The sequence below is a fragment of the Physeter macrocephalus genome, chromosome 16 (genome assembly GCF_002837175.3).
Source record: "Physeter macrocephalus isolate SW-GA chromosome 16, ASM283717v5, whole genome shotgun sequence".
In the NCBI taxonomy this organism is placed as follows: Eukaryota; Metazoa; Chordata; class Mammalia; order Artiodactyla; family Physeteridae; genus Physeter; species Physeter macrocephalus.
The window spans coordinates 65,777,357-65,801,225 of record NC_041229.1 but is presented as its reverse complement, the minus strand read 5'-3'; the positions used below and the strand labels follow the sequence as shown (position 1 = coordinate 65,801,225).

The window sequence follows — 23,869 nt, the reverse complement described above, 5'->3', positions numbered from 1 at the left end:
TTCCTATCGTGTACATCTGCCACGGGATGACGCCCCAGGTGAGTGCTCTGAGAGATCCCCATGCATGTGTGTGTCTGGTGTGGGGAAGGAAAAGCTAAACTCTGTCATGGCTACTCTGGGCCCAGAGGCCTTGGGAGCTTTTCATTAGGAAGTATCCTCATGAGCAAAAAAGAGAGTCATACCTGCCATGCCTGGAAGGAGTCTGAAGGAGCAGATGCTGGGACGCCAGGATCCCCTGGGGTGGGGCACAAGGAAGGCGATACATCTCTAAAGAGGAACACCTGCCTCCGCTGGGGAGGCTGTGTGTAAATTACAGCCCTGGCTCCGGCAGCCATGCCTTTCCCTAGAAGGAGGGAACCCAAAGTTCCCCAGGCTCCCTGATGTCTCCGGGTCCCTTCGGAGTGCCACTTCACAGCCTCAGGCTCTGCCCTTTAGTAGATCATAGCTGGGACCAAAATTTATAGCCATGAGATCCTTTCTAGCTCCTCTGACTTTCTGGTGGAGAATAAAGGGAAGCTACCAGGAAAGTAAGTTATCCCTCCAAAATTCTCCATTCATAGCCTAGGCTTCAGATATCTGAAGAGGATGTTGAGACACTGGCAAGAGAAATGGTTTATTCAACAAAGTACAATGGTCAATTCTTGACCAAGAGTGCCATAGACTGACCTGTTATGACTTGACATTTTCAGAGTTTATTATCTTACCTCCAGAAGTGTACATTGATTTTTAAAAGGTATCTTAGTATAGAAGATGTGTATATTTGTGCAATTGCAATTTAGTGCTTAAAAGAGTTGTTACCTGCCTAAACACACAGCTAAAGGATATTGCGATGTGTGTGTACCTGGTGTACTATGCCGAGACTTCCCAGCAATTGCCCACTGTGATCTCAACCACCTTGTCCTTTTTGTGGGCCAAGCTGCTGTGACATCACTGAGTGGTCAGTCACACGTCAGCAGATCGCACTGTCTTCACACCACACAGTATAGCAACTCATTCTCCATTATTACAATGGTGTGACATTTTTAATGAGTGACTATTTTTATGTAAACTTTTTATTGACATAGAACATATATACAGAAAATAGACAAATCATAAGTGTACAGGATTAATGAATTTTCAGGGCAAATACACTCATGTAACCAGCACCCAGGTCAAGAAAATACATTATTGCTTGATTTTGAATTTTATGTAAATAGCATCATAGGGTATATGCTTTCTCACGGTGGCATCTTTCTTCCATCATATCTGTAAAGTACTTCCTTACTGTTACGTGTAGTTGTAATCTGCTCATTTTTGTTGCTATGTACTATTGCATCTTATGAATATACCATTTTCACTATATAGTCTACTGCTGATGGACAGTTGGGCTATTGCCAGGTTGGGAGTATTATGAATACTGCTGCTATGAACATCTTGTCCATGTCTTTTGGTGCACATATGTACTAATTTCTTTTGGATTTATACCTAGGAGTCGAATCACTGAGTCATAGGGTTGACATATGTTCCTTTTTTTTTTATTAGTTATGTATTTTATACATATTACTGTATATATGTCAATCCCAATCTCCCAATTCATCCCACCCCCGCCCCCCAGCTTTCCACCCTTGGTGTCCATATGTTTGTTCTCTACATCTGTGTCTCTATTTCTGCCTTGCAAACCAGTATATGTTCATTTTCTGTAGACAGTACCTACATTAGTCTGCTAGGGCTGCCATAATAGAATGCCATAGGCTGGGTAGCTTAAACCATAGAAATTTATTTTCTCACAGTTATGAGGCTGAAAGTCCAAGATCAAAGTGCCAGCTGAGTTGGTTTCTGCTGAGAGCTCTCTTTCTAGCTTGCAGATTGTCACCTTCTCGCTGTGTCCTCACGTGACAGGGGGAGAATGAGCAAGCTCTCTGGTGTCTCTTCTTAAAAGGACACTAATCCAATTGGATCAGAGCTGTACCCTTACGACCTCATTTAACCTTAACTTGAAGATTTGGGAAATTCTTAGCCTGTCCATTTTGCAAAAAAATGAGAAAGCTTCTTCTGGAGAGAATACCAAGAGTGTGACTGAACAACCATTTGATTAAGAGATCATGGGGGGGGATTCATGTACTTAATCAGTCATCTCACAGCAGAAGGCATCAGTAGAGATGGGCTTATACCAGCAGAGACACTGCCAGTTTGAACTAAAGAAAAAGTGGGGCAGAGTGAAGGAATGCTATTGGACTTCTTGGATTCTGCAAGATGGGACCATATAGCTATTCTGTTGTGAACATGCACTATTCCTCAAGAAAAGGGAAGAATAGTACTGAAGGTGATTTAGAGATCATCAGGGCTGCCACTCCCACCACAGGCCCAGGGGTAAGGCTGTTCCCTCAAAGGATGGGCCTGCTGCTCTGGTTTCAGTGGGCAAGGATGACCCTGCCCAGTACCAGAGGGGTAGGGCCAAAGCAGCAAGCACCTTGGGTGGGACCACTCCAGAGAGCTGAAGGGGCAGGCAGTCCTGCAGAGCCATGAGGGTGATGCTGCCACCCCAGTGGGCCTGGAGGTCAGACTATCGAGACAAAAGATGATTATTCTTGAGCCTTAAGATCAAGTGGAATTTGCCTTGCTGTGGTTTGGGCTTGCTCGGGGCCCATCAACCCTTTCTTCCTTCCAATTTCTCCCTCTTGGAACGCGATCATCTATCCTATGCCTGTCCCACCATCACATTTTGAAAGCACATAACTTGTCTGATTTCACAGTTTCTTAGCTGGAGAGAAATTTTGCCTCAGGATGAATCATACCTTGTGTCTCACACATATCTGATTTAGATGATATTTAGATGATATTTGGACTTCAGACGAGTTGATGCTGGAATGAGTTAATACTTTCGGGGCTGGCCGGATGAAATGAATGTATGTTGAATGAGAGAAGGAAAGGAATTCGGGGGGCCAAGAGCAGAATGCTATTGACTGGTCACCCCAAAATTCACGTGTTGCAGTGCTAATCCTGACTATATTCGGTGTAAGGAAGTAATTAGGTTAAACAAGGTCATAAAGTGGAGCCCTGATTTGAGAGGATTGGTGTCCTTCTAAGAAGAGCCACCAGAGAGCTCATCATTCCCTGTCTTTCTCTCTCTGCCACGTGAGGACACACCAAGGAGGGAGTCGTCTGCAAGCCAGGAAGAGAACTCCCTCACAAGAAACGAAATGCCAGCACCTTGATCTTGCACTTCCAGACTCCAAAACTGTGTGAAAATAAGTTTCCATTGTTTAAGCCGCCCAGCCTGTGGCATTTTGTTATGGCGGCCAGAGCCATCTAAAATACTGTCAGTTTTCCAAAGTAGTTGTATTAATTTTTTTCTCCCACCAGCCATATATTAGAGTTCTAGTTATTCCCCAGTCTTGCCAGTATTTGGTACTGTCTTTTTAAACTTCTAGACATTATGGTGGTTGTATAGTGCTATCACATTGTAGTTTTAATTTGCATTTCTCTGATTATAAATGCAGCCAGGCACCTGAGTCTTCAGTTGTTCTTGAGTGTGGGTCAAGATGGCCAGGTCATAGGTAGTTCGGTCTTTGTGTAAATTCCCTCTCTGCTTTGTAATGCTTACGATCAAGAACACAACAGGTAAACTTTCTTTTAACAAATCTATGTGGAAATGTGCAGGGTTGGTGCTTATCTGGATCACTGACCAAGTGTCAGGTGTTTCCTCCGTGTGGGATGATGGCCTGTCTGTTCAAGCAGAGGCTGCCAGTCTGCCAGCTGCAGATGATTCAATATGGGGCAGTCTGTGTTGTTAGGAGTGTGGATTCTGGAGCCAGCTCTCCTGAGTCCAGATGTCAGCTTTGAAACTTTCTATGTAGTTGTGAACCTTCGAGCAGGTTTTTCAATTTGGGCCTATTTTTTCAACTGTAAATTAGGGATTAGTAACGGTATATACCATAACGGTTGTTGAAAGGATGTAATACATTTAAATAGTGCTCTATAAATGTTAGCTATTAGTATTGCTATAATGATAATATTATTATTATTACTGCTCATTGAGCCTTGCTCAGTATAAATACCCTCAAGTTTCTAACTCCAACCCACATTGGACTGACTTTCCTTGACCTCATGTGCCATGTGCCGTGGGTTCTGCTCTGGTTAAAGCCGACCATAGACTACAAGACCATTTTGCTATAACAGCAAAAATGCAGTGGTGTAGGGGCGAGGGCAGTGAATGGGGCATCAGGAAGCCTGAGTCCTAGGCCTGGTCTTGCCACACATTTGCAATGTCACCTTAACCCTCTCTGGGCCTTTATTTTGTTTTATTCTTTTATTGAGGTGTACTTTTACACTAAAGTACACACATCTTAGGTGTACAGTTCAATGAGTTTCCACATTTGTAGACACTGTACAGGCACCACCCAGATCAAACTCATCGTCCCAGTGGGCTTCCTCATTGCGCCTCTTGGTCAATACCTCTACACAAAGGTAATGACAATCCTGATCTCTGGCACCATTGGTTAGGTTTGTCTGGGTCTGTATTCTTATCTGCAAGCGAGGAAGTTGGACTGGCCATCTCCAGGCCCAGCTCTGCCAGCTCTGACAATCTGCTTACCTCGAATTCTTTTGTTCTGAAATTCAGTTGGCCTGGGAAGCTGTGAGTTTGTGCTGTGCTTGCCAGGAATTCTGGGAGCTGCCTTCCCTTGATGCTTTGCAAATCAGCTTCTCGATGTGGAGCTGCAGCAAGCAGACTTGGGTCCCCCTCCCCGTTCCCCGCAGAACCCTCGTATAAGTGGGCTGTATATGGAACACTGGGCCCAGTTGCCCTCTCCTACCAGGCCTGCAGCCTGAGGTGCACAGCCCAGAGGTAAGGAGGCTTGAGACCAGCCTCAAATCACACACATTTCCCAGAACAGAGAGGTGTAGGTACTCTGCCGTGGCAGAAGTCTGTTGAGCATGGCCTTCCCAGTGAGTTGGGAGAACTGGGTCATCCTGGAGATGGGCTGTGTATCCTTGGTGGGAGTTCCTCCATCCACTAGGGGTGGACATGGGTACAGGGGTAAGCGATGGGTGAGGAGGCAGGGCCTCTGGCTCTCAAGGCTTCCCAAAGGCATCCACTAGCCCTTAAGAATTTCATTGGCTCATGGAAGAGAGGAGAAAAGGAGGAGCTCAGGGATATCACCTTAGTACAAGGTCAGGGTACATCTCAGAAGGGGACTGTGGACAGATACAGGCCTCAGGGATACCCTGAATCTCCCAGACTTGGTCCAAATTAGGTGCTCAATATGCATTTCCAGGAACATTTTCCCCTCCTACTAACAGCTCTCAGCAAATCTCTTGGTACCATGGCCACAGAGGTCAAGGAGAACCCAGGGAAGTTCACAGACGGGACTGCCACATCCAATTATGCAGGTTGTGCACTGTACAACTCCAGAGGAGGGATGTGGCACCTTACATTGTTGTCTGGGGAACAGAGACCTGCCCGAGGTGACAGTCTTTCTGGGCTCTGTTATGAAACCTCACATATTCCTCCCCAAGCATCACACTTGATAGGAAGCATAAAAATGTTGAAAGGCAAATGATGAGGTAGAGAGTGGTCAAGAACCAGACTACCTGGGTTCAAATCCCAGCCCTACCACTTACTAACCCAGTTCCCTGGATAGGTGTCATAACTTCTTTGTGTCAATTTCATAACCTATAAAGTAGAGATTATAGTAGTATCTACATTTTAGGGTTGTTTTAAGAATTAAATAAATTGATGCACGTAAAATACTTAGACAACAAACCTGGTACACAGTCATTGCTTACTAAATATTGGATAATTATTACCAGATTGGTAAAGAGATTCAAGACCATGTCCTTACGAATAGGAATTGTTTAGCCTGGAGAGGAGCAGATTTCAGAGAGACATGAAACTTCCAAAATTATATGGACACAGATTTTTTGACTGAGTGTAAAGGAAACTTTTCCCAGTCATTGGCTCAGGCAATGGTGACCTCTCCATCATCAGAGGTGTCCAAGCCATGTTTGGCGGGCTCCAGGGGCATTGTGAAGAGTTCCTATGTCATGTGGATGCTTAAGCTGAGAAATCCTTAAGGGCAATCCCACCCTGAAGTTCTATGACTTTTTAATTCATTACCTTTTTTTATTTTTCTTTAACGAATGAGAGTCCATAATTTGCCAGACACTGCTCTTGGCCTTGCGAGACAGGGATGAGCCATATGGAAGTCACTGCCCTCACGAAGTTGCCATTCTAATGCTGGAGACAGACTTTTCTATATTATTTCATCCTCAGTCTTCAACCCAGCCAGGGCTTGAACTCTTTTCTTTCTTGGGAATTATGTATGTGGCCACAGTTGAGCTGCATGCCTTGGATTTCAGCCAGGCAAGAATGGTGAAGGAGGAAGAGGACAAGAAGGCAGGACTGCGACCTGGCCAAGTTCATCCTGCCGACTTTGAGGATGAACTTCCCTTCGTTGTTTCCTTCCAAATTTCTAAGGTTTTTTCATTTGGGGTTTTAAAACCAGAGAGTACCTGTATCAGCCAGGTAATAGTCAATCCCCAAACCTCACTGGCATTAACCAAACAAGTTAATTTTGTCAATTCAAAAAAGTAAAACATTTTACATTAAACATTAAACAAATTAAAATGAACAAGGGATAAATACGTATTTAACTCATTAATAAGGGAAACAGTAAGCAGGTACTGAAAGTATTTGAGGAACTCAGTATCTGTAAGCATTTTCTAAAAAAGAGTGTTAGAATAAGATTATAGATTAGATACAAAAGTAGTTAATGTCCTACAGGGAAATAAAATCATAGCCTTTAATGTGATCTTTTCTACCCAGACAGGAATCTAGAAGTTAACGTTTAACTTCATAGTGTCTGGGTACTAATCAAAAGGTAAATAACAACGTCAAACACAGGTATATTCTCTTGGAAAATTACATACTCTTGGGTGGGCTTGTTAGACGATGCCCCAGTTATGATATTGAAAGGATAGATAACCTCCCGTCCTTTTTTGCCTTATTTCCAGGTTTTAGGTAGTTCTCTTAGTCTTTTCACAAAGTTGGCTAAAGGTGGGGTGACTCTCCAGGCCCTTAGTGACTTGGGTACCCTTGTGGACTCACAGTCGAAGCACGTGGCCTTTCCCCCCAATTATTTCCTAGAGCAGCCATAACAAAGGAGTGCAGACTGGGTGGCTTAGAGAATAGAAATTTATCATCTCACAGTTCTGAAGGCTAGACGTCCAAGACCAAGATGCTGGCAGGGCCATGCTCTCTCCAAAGGCCCTAGGAAAAGATCAGTCCCAGGCCTCTCTCCTTAGCTTCTGGTAGTTCCTTGGCTTGGGGCAGCATAACTCCATCATCACATGGTGTTCTCCCTGTGTGCTTGTCTGTGTGCGAATTCCCCCTTTTTATGAGGATGCCAGTCATATTGGATTAGGGGCCACCACTCCAGAATGACCTAACTTAAATAATTACATCTGCAGTGTAATTATTTATTACACTTATTTCCAAATAAGGTCACATTCTGAGGTACTAGCCTTCAACATACGAATTTTTGAGGTACACAATTCAACCCCCAACACCCCCAAAGAGGAAAAGTGTGACTAGAAACCTGACTTCTGTGCCTCAGACAAAAAGTGCCTCATATCACTTCCTGTCACATTCGATTCACCAGAGCTATCACATGGCCCTGCCTCACTAGAAGTTAGGGTTTTCTGGGTGCCCGGGAAGCCTTGTCTCTGCCACACAAACTTAGGTATTTTCTAAATCACTTCCTCCTCTGACAAATAAAAAAACAAGAAAATGGCAACTGGGGAGGTGAGCTACTTGCCTGGGGTCACAGCACAATCTACTGGCCAAGACAGGGCTAGGAAGGATGCCTGTATTTTGTGTTCCATTTTCTCCCCCAGTTTCATTCATTCATTCATCAAACACATGCTAGGTTGTCTTTCAGGAAGTCCTCATACTTTGGAAAGTTTCATTTCCCTTGAAGAGCAAATTTGGTCTAGTGATAGAGTGGCATTGTAGAGCAACTTATAGTGGGGCCCAAAGACATCAGAGACCCAAAGGCAGCTTGGACGAGGAAGTGGGGTGGGTTTCACATCTGTGTTTCAACCCTCTGAGAGATTCTGCTTAAACGTTGTTTTAAAAGTTCACTCTGGGGGCTTCCCTGGTGGCACAGTGGTTGGGGGTCCGCCTGCCGATGCAGGGGATGCGGGTTCGTGCCCCAGTCCGGGAGGATCCCACGTGCCGCGGAGCGGCTGGGCCCGTGAGCCATGGCCGCTGGGCCTGTGTGTCCGGAGCCTGTGCTCTGCAACGGGAGAGGCCACAGCAGTGAGAGGCCCGCGTACCGCAAAAAAAAAAAAACCCAACAGTTCACTCTGATAGCATTGTGATATTCCTGGGTCTCAGAGAAGGCCTTGGGTAGGAGAAAGCCTAGTGTAACTAATCAAATTAGTGAGGTGAAGTTGCTGCGAAGCATGCTAATTGGTTAATGAGTAAATGTAACCATTTTATTTAAATTAGCAGCAAATTTCAAGCAATCCTCAAAATAACTGAGAATATTAGCCCTAATTAGTGTAACAGCCTGGAAAATTTCTTCTGCTGGGAAAAATGCAACAATGGGGTCTCCCCACAGGCTCTGTTTATTCAATTGATCACTCATTCACTCGCTCATTCCTTCATTTGCTCATTCAACAAACATGCATTGAGTATGCCAAGAACCGTGAGAAGCAGAGATAGCTTTACCCAGGTCCCTGACCTGGAAGAGCCCCGATCTACAGAGGCAGTCGGACACTTAGAAATTACCACTTATACGTGCAACCTATGGCCCCAAGCCACTTTCTCATTAGGCCATCAGAGGAGAAACGGGGCAAGAAAAGGTCTGGAGACCTCTCGCATTCTTTCTGCCTGAATCTTCTAGACTGTAAAAGACACAAGGGGGGAAAAGTGCTTTTTCCACAGGAAGGTAAATTTTTGGCTGTAGAAGAAGGAAGATGAAAGGAACTTAAATTCTTTCTAAAGTTTTTGAAATACTGAAGCTGCCACGTTTATGCTTTAGGAAGTGCTTTTTGACTCAAAGTATAAACATTAGAATTGAGTTGAAAGAAGTCTTCTATTTACCCCGTAGATGAATTCCCTGTTAGATCAGGTAATGTGTTTAAGAGAAGTGTGGAATTGTAGATGGAATTTGTTGCCTTTGCTTTTGGAATTTCTAGAATTCCTTCATTTTTTTTCTCACTTGGCTCTCCGTGCATATACACACACATGCAGAGAGAGAGAGAGAGAGAGAGAGAGAGAGAGAGAGAGAGAGAGAGAGATGAGTGGGAAAACTAGCTTATTTCTGTCTGCTAATCACTCTAGAAACTGCCATTCCCACGTGGGGTCATGATAAAGCCATCACCCCTGGCTTGGTTGGCAATGCTCCCAAGGCCAATGCATGCAGCATTAGAGGCCCTTCATGGACTGTGCTTGCACCCCCAGAACTTTCAAGTAACATCTGAGAGACAGTTGAAAAAGTTTTACTTTGTGGGACAAGAATTTAAATCGCCAGCCACTTCTCTGCGACCTTTGGCAGACTTCTTCGCTTCTCTGCGATTTTTACCTATAAATAAATGAGAATGCCAGGCACCAAGTGCTTGTGAGGTTTGGAGAAACTTCCCTGAGTTTGTTTCTTGGCTCCTCATATGTGGTTTTATTGCCCAGGTATCAGCTGAGGACTGTTAGTGCAGGGCCCCGACTGGATTACGGTCCTGGGGGAGTCTTACCCTGTCCTGAAGCTCTGGCTGGCCACCTCCAGCTCTGCATTATTCGGGGACTAATCCAAATAGGATTAGTTGGATCTCTTCATTTTCTTAGTACATCCTCTGCATTTAATATTTTATTTTATATTTCTTAGAGCTTCCGAATGCTAATTTGATCATATTTTTTTGTAATTCTATAAATTGTTAACTCTTCCACTAAAGTAGAGATTGACTATGGTAAGATACAGAGCAAAATAGTCCCTTGTCTCTGACCCAAGAATCTTGTTTTCTACCAGCATCTGTTAGGTTAGCTTGTTAGTAGGGTGAAGTCTCAGATCCTTCACAATTCTTTATTTTAAATTGAAGTATAGTTGCTGTACAATATTATATGTTACAGGTGTACAATATAGCGATTCACAATTTTTAAAGGTTATACTTCATTTATAGTTATTATAAAATATTGGTTAGATCCCCCATGTTGTACAATATATCCCTGTAGCTTATTTTATGCCTAATAGTTTATATTTCTTAATCCCCTACCCCTCTACTGCCCCTTCTCCCATCTCTCTCCCCACTGGTAACCACTAGTTTGTTCTTTATATCTGTGAGTCTGTTTCTTTATGTTATATGCACTAGTTTGTATTTTTTTTAGATTCCACATATAAGTGATATCACACAGTATTTGTCTTTGTCTGACTTATCTCAGCATCATACCCTGCAGGTCTATCCGTGTTGCTGCAAATGGCAAAATTTCATTTTTTTTTTATGGTTTAGTAATATTCCATCGTGTGTGTGTGTGTATATATATATATATAAAATGTTTGTGTATAAAATATATATATTATATACATATGTGTGTGTGTATATATATATATATATATATACTGCATCTTCTTTATCCATTCATCTGTTGATGGGCACGTACATTGCTTCCATATCTTGGCAATTGTAATTAGTGCTGTTATGAACATTGTGGTGTGTTCCATCTTTTCTAATTAGTGTTTTTACTTTTACTTTTTTTGATAAATACCCAAAAGTGGAATTGCTGGGTCATAGGGTGGGTCTCTATTTATTAGCCTCTGGCTGTAGCCTCACACGTTTCCAGGGGCCACCATTCCTGTGGGATACAGAGTGAGTGGGGCCTCTGGGGTGATGCAGTGTCTAGCCCTGGGACGCCCTGCTTCTTGCACACCCTCTGGACAGCCATCCCTCACCTCCTCCCCTCGGCCCTCTCACTTTCGCTGTGCAGGCTGCTTGTCTGAGGGAGTAGCTTTGGCTCCAGAGGGCCCAGGGCAGTGATTGATGCCCTCACAAGCTTGGGGTCAGGGAAGGCTGGGATCTAGGCCCAGTTCTGCCCATAGCACATGTGTGATTGCAGCCAGTGATGCAGTCTTTCTAACGCCAGTTATAATCCATGAATTGGGGCTTCACTAAATTATTATGAGGGCTCTGATGGCCCATATGTGACAACACCTAGCCCAGTGCCTAGAACATGATGTTCGGTGTGATTATGTCACACTCGAGGGCAGCCTCTCCACGGGTGCAGAGGGGAGCACTCAAGGGCAGGAAGAGCAGGCTGGCCACCAGTGCTGCTTTCTCTCTCAGCACGGCCTCCCTTAGATATGGCTCCTCCACAGGGCATGGCCCAGGTGACCATCACAGGGCTCCGTCTCCATCACAGACACCCACTGGGCCTGCCCGTGAGTATCTGCCTGGAGCTGGTCTCACCCTGCTTTAGGAAAGTACCCCATTGCCATTTCCCTTTCAGTAGTTGCACACGGAGCAGAGCCGTGGCCCTGACACATCAGCTCAGCCCGGGACACAGGCACACAGATGTCCATGCTGCAGTGGTGACCTCCTCTTTCCCCAAGCGATGCTGAACCCTGGGCTACTCCTGCAGCTCCAGTGCTAAAAAAAAAAAAAAGCCCACTTGATTTGTTATTCACTCCACACGATATGTTCCTCACTTCATGTCCAAACTCCACAACTAGTGTTGAAAACTGAGCTTTGTGTGACTTTTATTAAGCTCCCACAGGCTGGGAAGGAGCGGTCATTAGTGGCCCCGCAGCGGGCCAGCGATGAGGAAACCGGTTCCAGCTTACTACCCAGACAGAGGCTGAGCTTCCCACCACTCACCTGGCATTCTTGGAGAGCTTTGCCTCTCAGGCCTCGGACCTTGGGGATGGGTCACTGAGCCAGCATCCAAGGAGCTGAATTTGGAACCCGACTTGGCTTTGTGGTCTCTTACAAGTCACTTCACCTCCCTGAGCCTCAGCTTCCTGATCAGGGAAGGGGGGGGGTGGGTGCTGAGATTTAAATCAAGTAACGAACTCCTATGCGCCTGGCACCAAGCCTGGCACGGAATGGGGCTCAGTCACGTTGGCTTCTTATTCTAGTTAGGGCAATCTGTCAACAGTTTTGGGGAGCTTGCTAGGCTGCCTAAAGATAATGCTAACGAGAGCTTACATTTATTGTTTACTGTTTCTAGGCATTTTTCTAAATGCTTTGTGTGTATAATCTCGGTTAAAACGCTCAAGAGCCCTGGGAAGTAGGTACTGCTTATTACCCCATTTGTACAGGGGAGAAACTAGTCACATAATTACCAAGAGGTAGCACCTGGCTTGAAACCCTGGTTGCCTACCTGGGAACCCACGCTCCGAGCCGTGGCTCAGGACTGCCTCTCTGGTTTCATTAGATATGTGGCCTCCACTCTCAGGAAGTTCTCTGGACAGAGACAGGACAATAAGCCCCCACTGTGTGGTGTGATGAAGGCTTGGCACCGAAGAGATGTTCAGGGCACACTTGCTGGATGAAAAAAGGCTGCGGTGAGAATACAGGGAGGGAGTAGCCGATCTAGCCAACCACCAGGCATGTTCTTCTTCTTGGGATCTAAAGGAAAACCGAGTTTAATTTGCAGTTTCCTCCCTGAAAGGACTTACGGCAGGGTCCAGAGACTGGGCTGAAGGAGAATTGAAAATACTACCCAGTCAACTCTGTCCTTCCCACCCACCATGGGCCAGGCCACGGAACACAGGCGAGTCAGCTCTCTTGACTCATGAGGGCTCTCTGCGCGTGCCCTTGCCTGTGGAGCTCCTGCTTTGCCCTGAGGAACTGGGACGACCATCTCCCCATAGGATGCGGACCCTGAGGATGCTCCAGCTGTACTGTGCCATTTTATATAAGGGACTTGAGCATCCGTGGATTTTGGTATCCGCGGGGGTCCTGGAACCAATTCCCCACAGATCCTGAGGGATAGCTGTCTGTATAAATGTAATTGTCATCACAGTTGATGGATATATACGTGAATTGGTGTACTTGTTAGTGGTCTCTCTGTGCCACTACATCGTAAGCTCCTTGAGGGCAGGCACTTTGCTTTGTTCTCCAGTGTATCCCTGGTGCCTAGCACAGAGTAGGGTTCAGTGCACCTCTGATTAGCAAATGGATCTATTCATAAAGTTGCTCATAAAGACTTTTTAGTGAATGAAGGTAGTCTGCATAACACGACCTCCTAGCAGCCTGCCCAGACACACTGGCTTTGCCGCTTACCAGCCTTAACCCAGAAGACTGACCCTTCATCTGTAAACTGGAGTTAAACTCACCTATCTGATAGACTCTATCAGATAGAGGTTTTGTGAGGGTTAAATGGAGAAATACATAGGATGCTCAGCACTGTGCATGGCACACAGTAAGTCCTCAATTAATACATCATCATTGCTGTTACTTTTATTGGTCGTATGAGTGATTATTAGTCAAGACAGGCCCTGGCAGGATCTGTACTTCTTCTTTTAGACCTAGTATCTTTTCATGGAGACCCAGGGATGGGAGCTTGAGAGATGTGCCCTCCCCCACTGGGATGGAAGCCAGATCCTTGTCACTTTTCTCGATGAGGGCCAGTTGCTATGGGTACAGGTTGGACAGGAGCGGGGGCTTCTCCTGCCACCAACTCTTGCTGGCACACAGAGCTGGCCTGCCTTTCCGTTTGACCCCAGCCCCATTGCAAGAGAAACTCTCAGACCCTAAGGGTTGTCCTATTGGCAGGGCTGTACTAACACCCTCCCGCCCGCCCCCGGAGCTTTCTGTAACTCACTCCCCCACTCAAGCTGGTTTTGCACAACTGCATCCAGGAGAGCCCGGGATAAGAACAGCAAGCCAATGACAGAATGTAAGTCACAAGGATTTCATCTCAGGAGAGAGACTGCTCCTGAACAGACAGGTACAGTTCCCCACCTGTCCAAAGATACTCCCTCTTTCTTTCATCCATTTGGAGCAGGAAGAGGGGAGGTTTCCCCAGAGTCTATATGAGTGCTCTGCAGCCCTTTGCACAAAGCGCCAGCCATTAAGAAGTGGGCTGCTCCTTGCTGCTGTTTCTAAGTAGGGTGTCAGTGGCATTTTGGGTAGGGCAGTTCTTCATTCTGTGGGACTATCTTACTCAGTGCAGAATGTTTAGCATCCCTGGATCCTGACCACCATCATCGTTGATGTGGAACCAAAACATCCCCCGCGCATTTCCAAAGGTCCCCTGGAGGAGGTGTTACCAGCCCTAGCTAAGAGTGTGACGAAGAAGGAGTATAAGAAATAGGCTTGGGACTTCCCTGGTGGCACAGTGGTTAAGAATCTGCCTGCCAATGCAGGGGGACAGGGGTTCAAGCCCTGGTCCAGGAAGATTCCACACACCGTGGAGCAACTAATCCCGTCGTGCGCCACAACTACTGAGCCTGTGCTGTAGAGCCCACGAGCTACAACTACTGAAGCCCGCGTGCCTAGAGCCCGTGCTCCGCAACGAGAGGCCACTGCAGTGAGAAGCCTGTGCACCGCAACGAAGAGTAGCGCCTGCTCGCCACAACTAGAGAAAGCCCGCGTGCAGCAACGAAGGCCCAATGCAGCCAAAAATAAATAAATAAATTTATTTTTAAAAAACAAGAAAGAAAATATCTAAAAAAAAAAAGAAAGAAATAGGCTTGAGGATTTGGGAACGGCTGGTGGCATTGAGTGGGGATGTCTGAATTGTGTTTATATCAGGGAAGCTTAAGGATATGCTTGTCTATTTCAAGAAAGTGCCTAAGTAGATGTGTTCAGAATATATCATGGGCCAAAATGGATTCTTATATTTGATTTTCCCAACTAACTCCATTGTCGCTACACTGCCTTTGTCCCAGCTGCTTTTCCTGAAATCTATTCATTGCTGCACGTTAGTACTGCCAGCGTCGAGTTTTAGTGGAATCCTTGAGGTTAGCACTGTGTTAATATACTGGGAATTTCACCAGAGCTGGGCTCTCTAAATCAATCACCAAAACAGCTTTTTTTTTTTTTCTTGCTCAAAAATACACTACGAAATGCAGGAACATGTGTGGGAGTGGAGGTTGACTTGGGTGAAGGAACACATGTAAAAGGAAAATTTCATAACTTTTTTTTCTGCAGGAAAAAGGTCTTAATTCGTATAGAACTGGGCTACAGAACACATTTATGTCTCTGTAGTATCTTTAGCTCCTCAGAACATCCTGGGCTACTCAGAAGTCACTCAGTAATGTTTGCCTGGGGCATTATAGGTACTTAACAAATACATGTTGGATACAAGAATGACTAAATTCATGGAAAATTTAAGCCTTTTAAGTGATGACCAAGATATGGACTGATCAGTATTTACCTTCTCAATCCCCCTGGGGGTTTCTAGGGTGTCAAGGTTCGCCTTGGCACCTATCCCTGGAAAATGAAGACGGCTGATGCCACGGGAGCGTTTTATCGCCCATGATGTAGGTGGCAGTCGTGGAAGGTCTAGGAGGACCTGGTAGCCAGAGGGCCTCCATCCGGAGAAGCAAATGAGGAGGAGCGGGGAGTGTAGACTTCTCTTCCCCAGAGTTTGCTATGAAGGGATGGAGAGAAAGGGGCTGCCTATTAGAAGTGGGTGGGGATGAGATAAGATAGGTGTGTATTAAGATTTGCTTCTTGGGCTTCCCTGGTGGCGCAGTGGTTGAGAGTCCGCCTGCCGATGCAGGGGACACGGGTTCGTGCCCCAGTCCAGGAAGATCCCACATGCCGCGGAGCGGCTGGGCCCGTGAGCCATGGCCGCTGAGCCTGCACGTCCGGATCCTAAAAAGATTTGCTTCTTAAGGAAAACAATAAGGGAGCATGTTTTGAGACTGATGGAAAAAAGTCTATAGAGAAAAAGCTCTGATAGATGGGGAGGGAATGAAGCAACATTCTCAGGGTGGGGACAGGGCAAGATGGGAGAGGATGGGGTCCAAGGCCATTGGGGTGGGCCCTGGGGTTGGAGGGGAACTTCTGCCTCTTATACTCAAGGGCAGGATGGAGGGAGGTTCAGGAGGAACAAGTTTGCAGCTGTCTTGCACGTAAAGCAGGGGGGATCTGGATGCATTAGAGAGGAGAGGAGATTTAGGAACCCTGCTCAGGGGAAGTGGTTCAGAGGCTGGGCAGGCACTCGAAGAAGGTATACCAGGTAATGCTGCGGGGCACCCTTGATGTTGAAAGCCAGGAGCTTGTGATAGGTCTAACTTGCCCACTTCTGTGATTTTTCTTGGAGTTACAGAAAGCTCCACCTGCAGGGAACGGGTGTGGAGAAGGTGTATGAGGCTGCAGAGGTGGGGTTTACAGGGTGTCGAAGGCAAAAAGGATGAGGAATTAAAGACTTGAAGGTGCTGGCAAGAGGTTGATGGCAGGAATGTGAATATAGCCTTTCTAGGGACCTGGAGAGGCCAGGAGGGAGAGGAAGGCAGAAAACGTTATTATTCCGAAGGTCTCAGTTAGCTTGATGAGCAGGCATTTGGGAAATAAGAGAGGGCGTAATCAAGATTAAGATTTCAGGGGTATAGCAGTTCGGGCACTGAGAGCTGGGGTCTGGATGTGAATGGCCCTCCCTGGAATTGAGGCCATGGTGCAGGTTGGGTCATTCGTTGATTGAGACTCTGAAGTCTTGCTGGTGGGATGTAGAGGAAGCTGTGAGCCGGATGCCAAAGACCTTGATGGATGCGGTGGGCTACCTGGTGAACACAAAGTAGGCAGAGCGTGGTGGTGTCTAACATCTGATGCTTAAAGAGGAGAAGCTTTTATACCAGAATGTAGGAGCTGAGGGTGGAAGGAGTGCTGCAGGGAGAAGAGAGTGTCAGCTCCATCTCATGTCCCTGATGAGAGAATCAGCAGGTTCAAAAGCACACAAGAGTGGCGGTATCCTCCAGGAAGAGCTATTTTGGAAGGGACAATGTGGGACTGCATCCTGCAGGCCTGTAAGCCTTGTAGTTGCCCAGCCTCGAGACCAAAGAAAAAGGCCAGAGACAGCAACAGAGACATCAGTGGTTCATAGCGCAGGGGGATCTTACACAAAGCGTCCTGGAGCAACACTCCAGGGTGCGTAGCAAATGGTGGACAGGACATGGCAGCAGTCTTTGCTACTCAGAGGAGAAGGAGGCTACCATTTATAGGGCAAAGTGATGTCAGGTACGCGAATCAGTTTCCAGGGGTTAATTAAGCCCTATAATTAAGAGGATTGGATAGTCATGTGAGTGAAACAGGGACTGGTTGAGCAGGGGATGTACAGAGAGCAAGAGAACAGCCATCTTTAAGGACCTAACCATATACGCAGGCAAAGGCCCTGTCTTGAAAGACACTGGATTTTGATAGGTGTTTTCAGAAGACTCAAGGTGAGGCTTAGGAGGGAGGCAAACAAGAGAAGATTAACCAGGAAAAGAAGCACAGAGCATATCAGGGGGTGAGAGAGGGTGAGAAAGCCCCATAAAGACAACACAGATTAAACCTTAGGTACACACTTAGGCCCCATGGGAACTGGGAGGGTGGGAGGAAAGGGATGGCAGAATCAAACTGGGGGAACCACCTCCCCTTTACTGCAGCCACTGCAGTCACCCTCGGTCCCCAGCTTTTGTGCTCAGGACAAAGCACCCACTCCCAAAGCTCTCTCCATCCCCACGGCAACAGAACTCTGTCCCCATCACGTCACGCTGCTTTCAGTCCAGGATCAGCAGGGCTCCATGGAGCCTCTGCTCTGCCACGGAAAAGGGGTCAGAGTTTCAGCTGCCAAGGGGAAAAGAGGGCCAGGTCTTGGAGACCTTGAGAGGTCAGGGAAGCCTTCTTGGAGGAGGAGCTGCGCCTGGACCTTAAAGAAAGAGTAGGATGGTGGAGCAAAAGCAGAGCAGGAAGAGGGCTTCGGGAGTGGGGCACAGGTGGAAAGGGATGGAATCGAACCTTCCTTTCTTTCTTTAGTAAAGAGCAGGGTATCATAGTGGGTGAGAGCTGGGCTTTGGAGCCAGGTGACCCGAGTTCAGCTCTCAGCTCTGCCACTTGCTGTCTGTTCATTTACCTCTAATTCTGTTTTCTCACCTAAAAAATGGGGATGATAATACACCCACTTATGCTGGGTTATTTTGAGGATTAAATAAGTGTGTTTGTAAAACAGCATCCCTGACACACCTGTGAAATGAGCTACCTGGATCAGTACACTTTTGCCACATAGCAAACTACCCCAAGATTTAGTGGCTTAAGACACATCCATTTATTTAGCTCAAGATTCTGAGGGTCGACAATTTGGGCTGGACTGTGCTGGCCCTGTCTTCTGCTGGTCTCAGCTGGGCTCAATCAGGCAACTGTGGCCAACTGCTGGTCAGCTAGTTGAGTCAGCTTCTGGAGATGAGCTGACTGTCAGCTGAAGTGAGAGAGCTTCTGGGCCATGTGTGGGTCATCATCCCAGGCTGTTTCACATGATGGTGGTGACGGGTTTCTAAGAGCAGCAAGAAAGGGCAAGTGCAACCGCATGAGTGTTTTTCGGGTCTCTGCTTGCATCACGTTTGCTATGGAAATGTTGTCAGGGGTCAAAGACGTTACACGGCCAAACGCAAACTCACCGGGCAGAGAAATAGACTCCATGTTTGAAAGGAGGAGTAACAAAGTCACATTGCAAAGTGGTTCATGTGCAAGGATGGGGAAAAGCTGTAACTCTTTTTATAATATATCACAATGCCCTATTGTGTTCACTTTGTATTATTTCATTAATTCACTCATTCATTTGTTTGCTCATTCATGCAAAAATAATTACTGAGTACCTATCTTGTGGGATGGCAAGAAGAGGAATCCCCAAAAGAATGGCCTCAGTTTCCTAGTCATAGTGCAATCCATCTGGCATTGCTGTCCGAGGTCTGTGACATCCAGTAAAGACATGAGCTGGACCTTTTTCCCCAGTAAATCAGGTTATACTCTTTCCAGAGAAGAGGGAGATAAAGTGGGGGATGGTGTTAGAGCAGGTGAAATAGAAAGATTTATATTTGCAAATTAAAATGAGATACCAGTATTTCATCCCCAGGAAGTCCATTTTTCTGGGCTAACTTCTCCCTGCTGGATCTTAACCCACACGTTTTATTACCGTGATCTTTCCTCCATCTTCCAGATCACTGAGGTTGCTGGTGAGTCCAGATCTCTATTGACCGCAGGTTAAAAACTCTGTTAAACACCACACACACACACACGCGCGCGCGCACACGCGCACACACACACACACACACACACACACACATATTACCCTGGGAACATTCTAAGATCTTCTCAATTCAGAGCAGGATAACAGCTGTGGTGTGCCAGCAAGGGACTAAGCCCCTCATTGCTCATGGGGGCCAGGTAAGAAATAGACTGTGTCCTGGGGGCAAATACTGAGAATCTTATCCTGGAGAGAGAATCCTATTCTATCCAAAATATTAATCTACAAGGCTACATGGAGAGTGTTGTCCAAGGTACTGGTCCAAAACTAAGCAGAGAGAAGCTTAGAGGACACTTAGAGTAAGGAATATGAAACAGGCACCAGGGAGGGAGCCTGGATGGATGTCTGAGCTGGAGCTCAATGTCCCTGGAATAGTTTAGTAACACATTCATTTAATCAACTACTATGTTTTGAGTGTATGTTTCATACCAAGCACTGAGTTGGATAACAGAGACAATAGTTAGCAAGACAAGCACGGTCCCGGCCCTCAGGGATCTTGGAATCTGATGGGGAGAGACTGATGTTACAAGAGCGTGACTAACGGCTAACATTAACCAGAACAAAGTCCATCTAGTCCCCCATCAACCCTATGCTGTGGGTACCATTATCATCTCTTGCTTTTACAGATGAATAAATTGAAAGAATGAATGGCCAAGTAAATTGTCTACAGTCACACAGCTAACCAATGATGAGACTGGGACGTGAACCCAGAGTCAGTCTTGCTTGAATCATTCTCCTTCCCCTGCCCCACTAGATCAAGTCCTCCTGGTATATATTTTGCAAGCCCCATTACTTGTCTTTAAGCGCACGCATCACATTTTGTGATTCTATTTGTGTGTGATTGTTCGGTGAGGGACCATAGCAAGACAGGTGTGTCAGCCAGTTCAGGCTTTGTAACAGATGACCTCAAAATCTGAGTGGCTTACAGTAACAAACATTTCTTGGTCTCGCTACATATCCAAGTCTTTCTTGACCTTACCTTCCTTTTGCAGTGCTTGTCAAAAACAGCCCACAGTAACAAAGGCGTGCTCTTCATCGAAAGCCCAGGCTCATATGCCATGTTTTGTCTACCAACTGATAGCAGGCAACAGCTTTGCCAAATATTTCATCGCTGCATAAAAGAGATCACCATCTTTCCAGCCTCCAGGGATGGTTCCTCACCACCCACTTTCTCGCCCCAAAGTCACCGTCTCACATTCTAGGGTTTGGCACACACCCCCTCATCTAGAATCGATTTCTTTATCATTCAGCTTAGGCTGATGATCCCCAAATCTCGGGGGCTTAAACCAAGGACTGCTTATTTCTTGTTCGTGCCACATGGTCATCACAGTTCAGCTGCAGCTCTGTGTCACTTCACCTTTTCTGGGACCAAAGGAGAAGCTCCCCTCTGGGACGCTACCAGTCCAATGGCAGAGAGCAAAAAGAGACATGGCAGATGTCACGATTGCTCTTAAAGCTTCTGATTGGAAATGACATGTGTCTCTCCTACTGATGTTCCATGGTTAAAGACACATGGCCAGGTCTGACGCTAATGATGCAGGCATGTGTCAGAGCTCAGTCTGGAGGGAAGCACAGGAGTGGCCTCACAGGACAGGGCAGTGAATCAATCTGTTAGAGGCGTTAAGGAGCGTGCATTGACTGTCACAGGCAGATGCAGAGTTGGCAGACGTTGTATTTTGAAAAGAGGAATGTCAGGGCACATTTTCCTAGGTGCACGTGATGCGCTCCATCTTAGCCGTTTGTCAGTGAGTAGGTGGAGGTGGTGGTAGATGGGCAGACACAGCTATAAAGAGTTTTGAGCAGCACCTTCCAAAATAGGGGCATACATGGGACCAGCAGGCAAATAGCAGGTGTGTGAGCTTTCTTGAAGATGGAGAATGTACAGATGAACAAGAGAACTGTATTTGTACTTGGACAGCTGGACTTGATGGGAAGGAGGAACAACCGTCAACAACAACTAAAATAAATACAGGTAGTTTAAGCTAAAAACAAAGGGTTGGTGCTATTAGAGCAACCCTGGGGTGATTCATTTATAGACTCGAAGGGAGGGTTGCCTGGGGAAAGGCAGGAACAGGGCAGCTCTCAGCAGTACAAGTTCACAGATCTTCTCTAGAGAGTTGCCCTAAATGTGTCTTAGCTATACTACTGCCTCATCTCTGTGTCTCTCTGTTTCATGTTTTAAATTCCTGGGAGGAGGGAGCCTTCTAGGCCCCTTAACAGCCCTATTCTCGCCAATGGGCAGGTGGTAGAGTCACAGAATACAGACTACTGGGTGCCCAGCCCTATTCTCAGAGGAGATGGGTCATTGTTAGGCATTGCAGGCTCAGTCCTGCCTCTTCACAGCTGCCAGCCCCAGTCCCTGGCTCTGCCCCCTGCCGCCTTGTTCTGATAGCAGCACACATCCCATGCGCATCCTTCCTCTCCGTGACAAGCCCAGGTCTGCAGCCTCCGGGGCCTGACCCACCACAGTGGCCATCGCTACTGATGGGGCCTCCTCTGTGCTCTGGCCCTTGGCAGCCTGTTTCTGCCTGAAGTGGCCTTCATCTGCAGCCTCCATCCGTGTCAGAGGGCTCTGCTGGAGAGAGCTCCCCAGGCAGGCATGTGTGTCAGGTGTGGTGCGCAGGTTGAGAGCAGGGGGAATGAGGGAGGAACGGCGGCAGCAGAGCCTGGGTGCAAGGCTAAGGTCCAGGCTGGGGAGGTTGGCAAGCACTGCTCTCTCAAGACAGACACCAGAGGCTGCAGAAAATGAGGGGCTCAGCCAGCAACCCCAGTCCAGGGCACCTGTTCATTGTCTTATCCTGGACCAATGCTGATCTTACTTCCCCATAACTTGAGCCCCCTCTGCAGCTCTCAACTTCTCCACTTATACCCACATGATTGATAATGTTCAGATACTCAGCCCACTCCCAGGGACTTTCTAGGGCTGTGTGAACCTCCAGGCTCACTAGCTTCTCACCCCCTGAAGAAAGCATACTGGCATGCAAATGAGTGAGATATTTCCTTATCTTGTAAAAAAAAAAAAGTCAGACATTCACAAACTTCAGTACTTTACTATTAAAACAAATGACTTGCTTTATTATAAGAAAGAATAAACCTTATACACACATGATATCTACATTCACCCTGTGCCTAAGGACCACTGGGCTATATGACTCCATGATCCTTTTGCCTCATCCCCTTTGGTAATCTGGAAAGGTCTCCTGTATCTTTTGTAATAGCCAAGACTCTTGGTTGCAAGTGACAGAAACGCAACTCAATCCAACTTAAATGCCAAAGAAATTTTATCATCTCATGTAACTGACAAATTCATGTCTGTTCTGGCTGGCTTCAGGCAGGGCTGGATCCAGGGGCTTCAATGACACTTTCATTACTCTCTCTCTCTCTCTCTCATCACCATTTGACTCTGGTTCCTTTTATGTGTAAACTTTGTCTCTCCTATACTAACAGGGGAAGGGGCTTCTGTGATTTACCTCAGGAAAAAAGCCAGCAGGTAACTCTGGACTTAGAGCCGTCTAGCTTGACCCTACAAACAGGAAATCCAGGGGGGACTTTTATTGGCCCAGACTGGGTCATATGCCTGTCCTGAAACCAACCCTGGGCCAAGGCAATGGGTTACTCTGATTGGCCAGCCTGTGGATCAGGCCTACCCCCCTGACCAGGGTGAGGCAAGGTGCTGTTATAAGAAAGCAAATAAAACTCTCAGCATCAAGAATCCTGCAGCCGTCTTTTCTAGTTAGTCTCTGGTTTCTCACTGGTTTCCCTGCAGAAGCCCAGGGTGACCCCTGTCGCCTGGCCCTCTCCTGAAACCGAGGGGCTCACAAGGACACACTGGGCCCAGGAGATACCAGCAAACACAGGAAGAGCAAAGAGCGCAAGGTGGGGTATTAGGATTGCTGATGGGGCTGGCTGGGCTGCACACAGCCCCATAGGTAGTGGTACAGGGGTGACAACTGTGCTGCAGGCACAAAGTCTGGAATGAAACAGGAAAACACACAGACAGCTGGGAATCGAAGGCAGACTTTCTGAGCCTGGCAACAGTGCCCACGCTGCTTCCTCCACTGCCTGGTTCAGGTGCACAGTGGGAGGACCTAGCTTAGCCTTTTCTATTCGGTCTTATGTTCAGAGACCACACCTCAGTCCAAAGCTCTACTCTTCTCCCAGCTGCCCTGCAGGCTCACAACTGAACTCTTCCAGGCAGGCCTGCCGAGCGGCCTGAGTCACCTCTAATCCCAGCTCACTTCCAAGCCCCTTGAATGTTGAATGTCTCAGAAGACTCTGAGAATCTCTCAGATGTGCTAGCAAGTGGAGGGCCCATTAATGTGAAGTCACAGCTCCCCACAGCCTGCAGGGTGCTGTCCAAACTCTGCAGCCCCCAAGCTGCTTCCCCAGCCTCACCTCGCCACCCCGCGTCGGCACTCTCTTTTCCCAAATGGCAATGCAGCACTGAGCCTCTGTGACTGCTTATCCTGTTCCCTCTGCCAGAGGTCCCTTGTCCTGGTCAGTTATCTGGACCAACTGCTCTCTTCCTAAGCTGTTCTCAAAACTCATCACTCACTGACCAGCTCCGGGTAGCGTTCACCACTCCAGCGCTGGCCCCCAGCACCTTGCCTGCTTCTAGTCTGTGCTAAGCCTGGCCAGGAGGCTATTCTCTCTGCCCTGTTCAGCATG

The 23,869-nt window shown here is 46.9% G+C and overlaps 1 protein-coding gene across 1 annotated transcript in view; it reads left to right on the top strand.

Annotated features, from left to right (window-relative positions):
- The window catches only part of GALNT18 (polypeptide N-acetylgalactosaminyltransferase 18), a 346,196-nt gene that overhangs the window by 299,468 nt on the left and 22,859 nt on the right, over positions 1-23,869 (top strand). Inside the window, exon 7 of the mRNA XM_028500904.2 lies at positions 3-38. Coding sequence (XP_028356705.1) covers positions 3-38 — 36 coding nt within the window. The remainder of the gene's footprint in view (positions 1-2; positions 39-23,869) is intronic.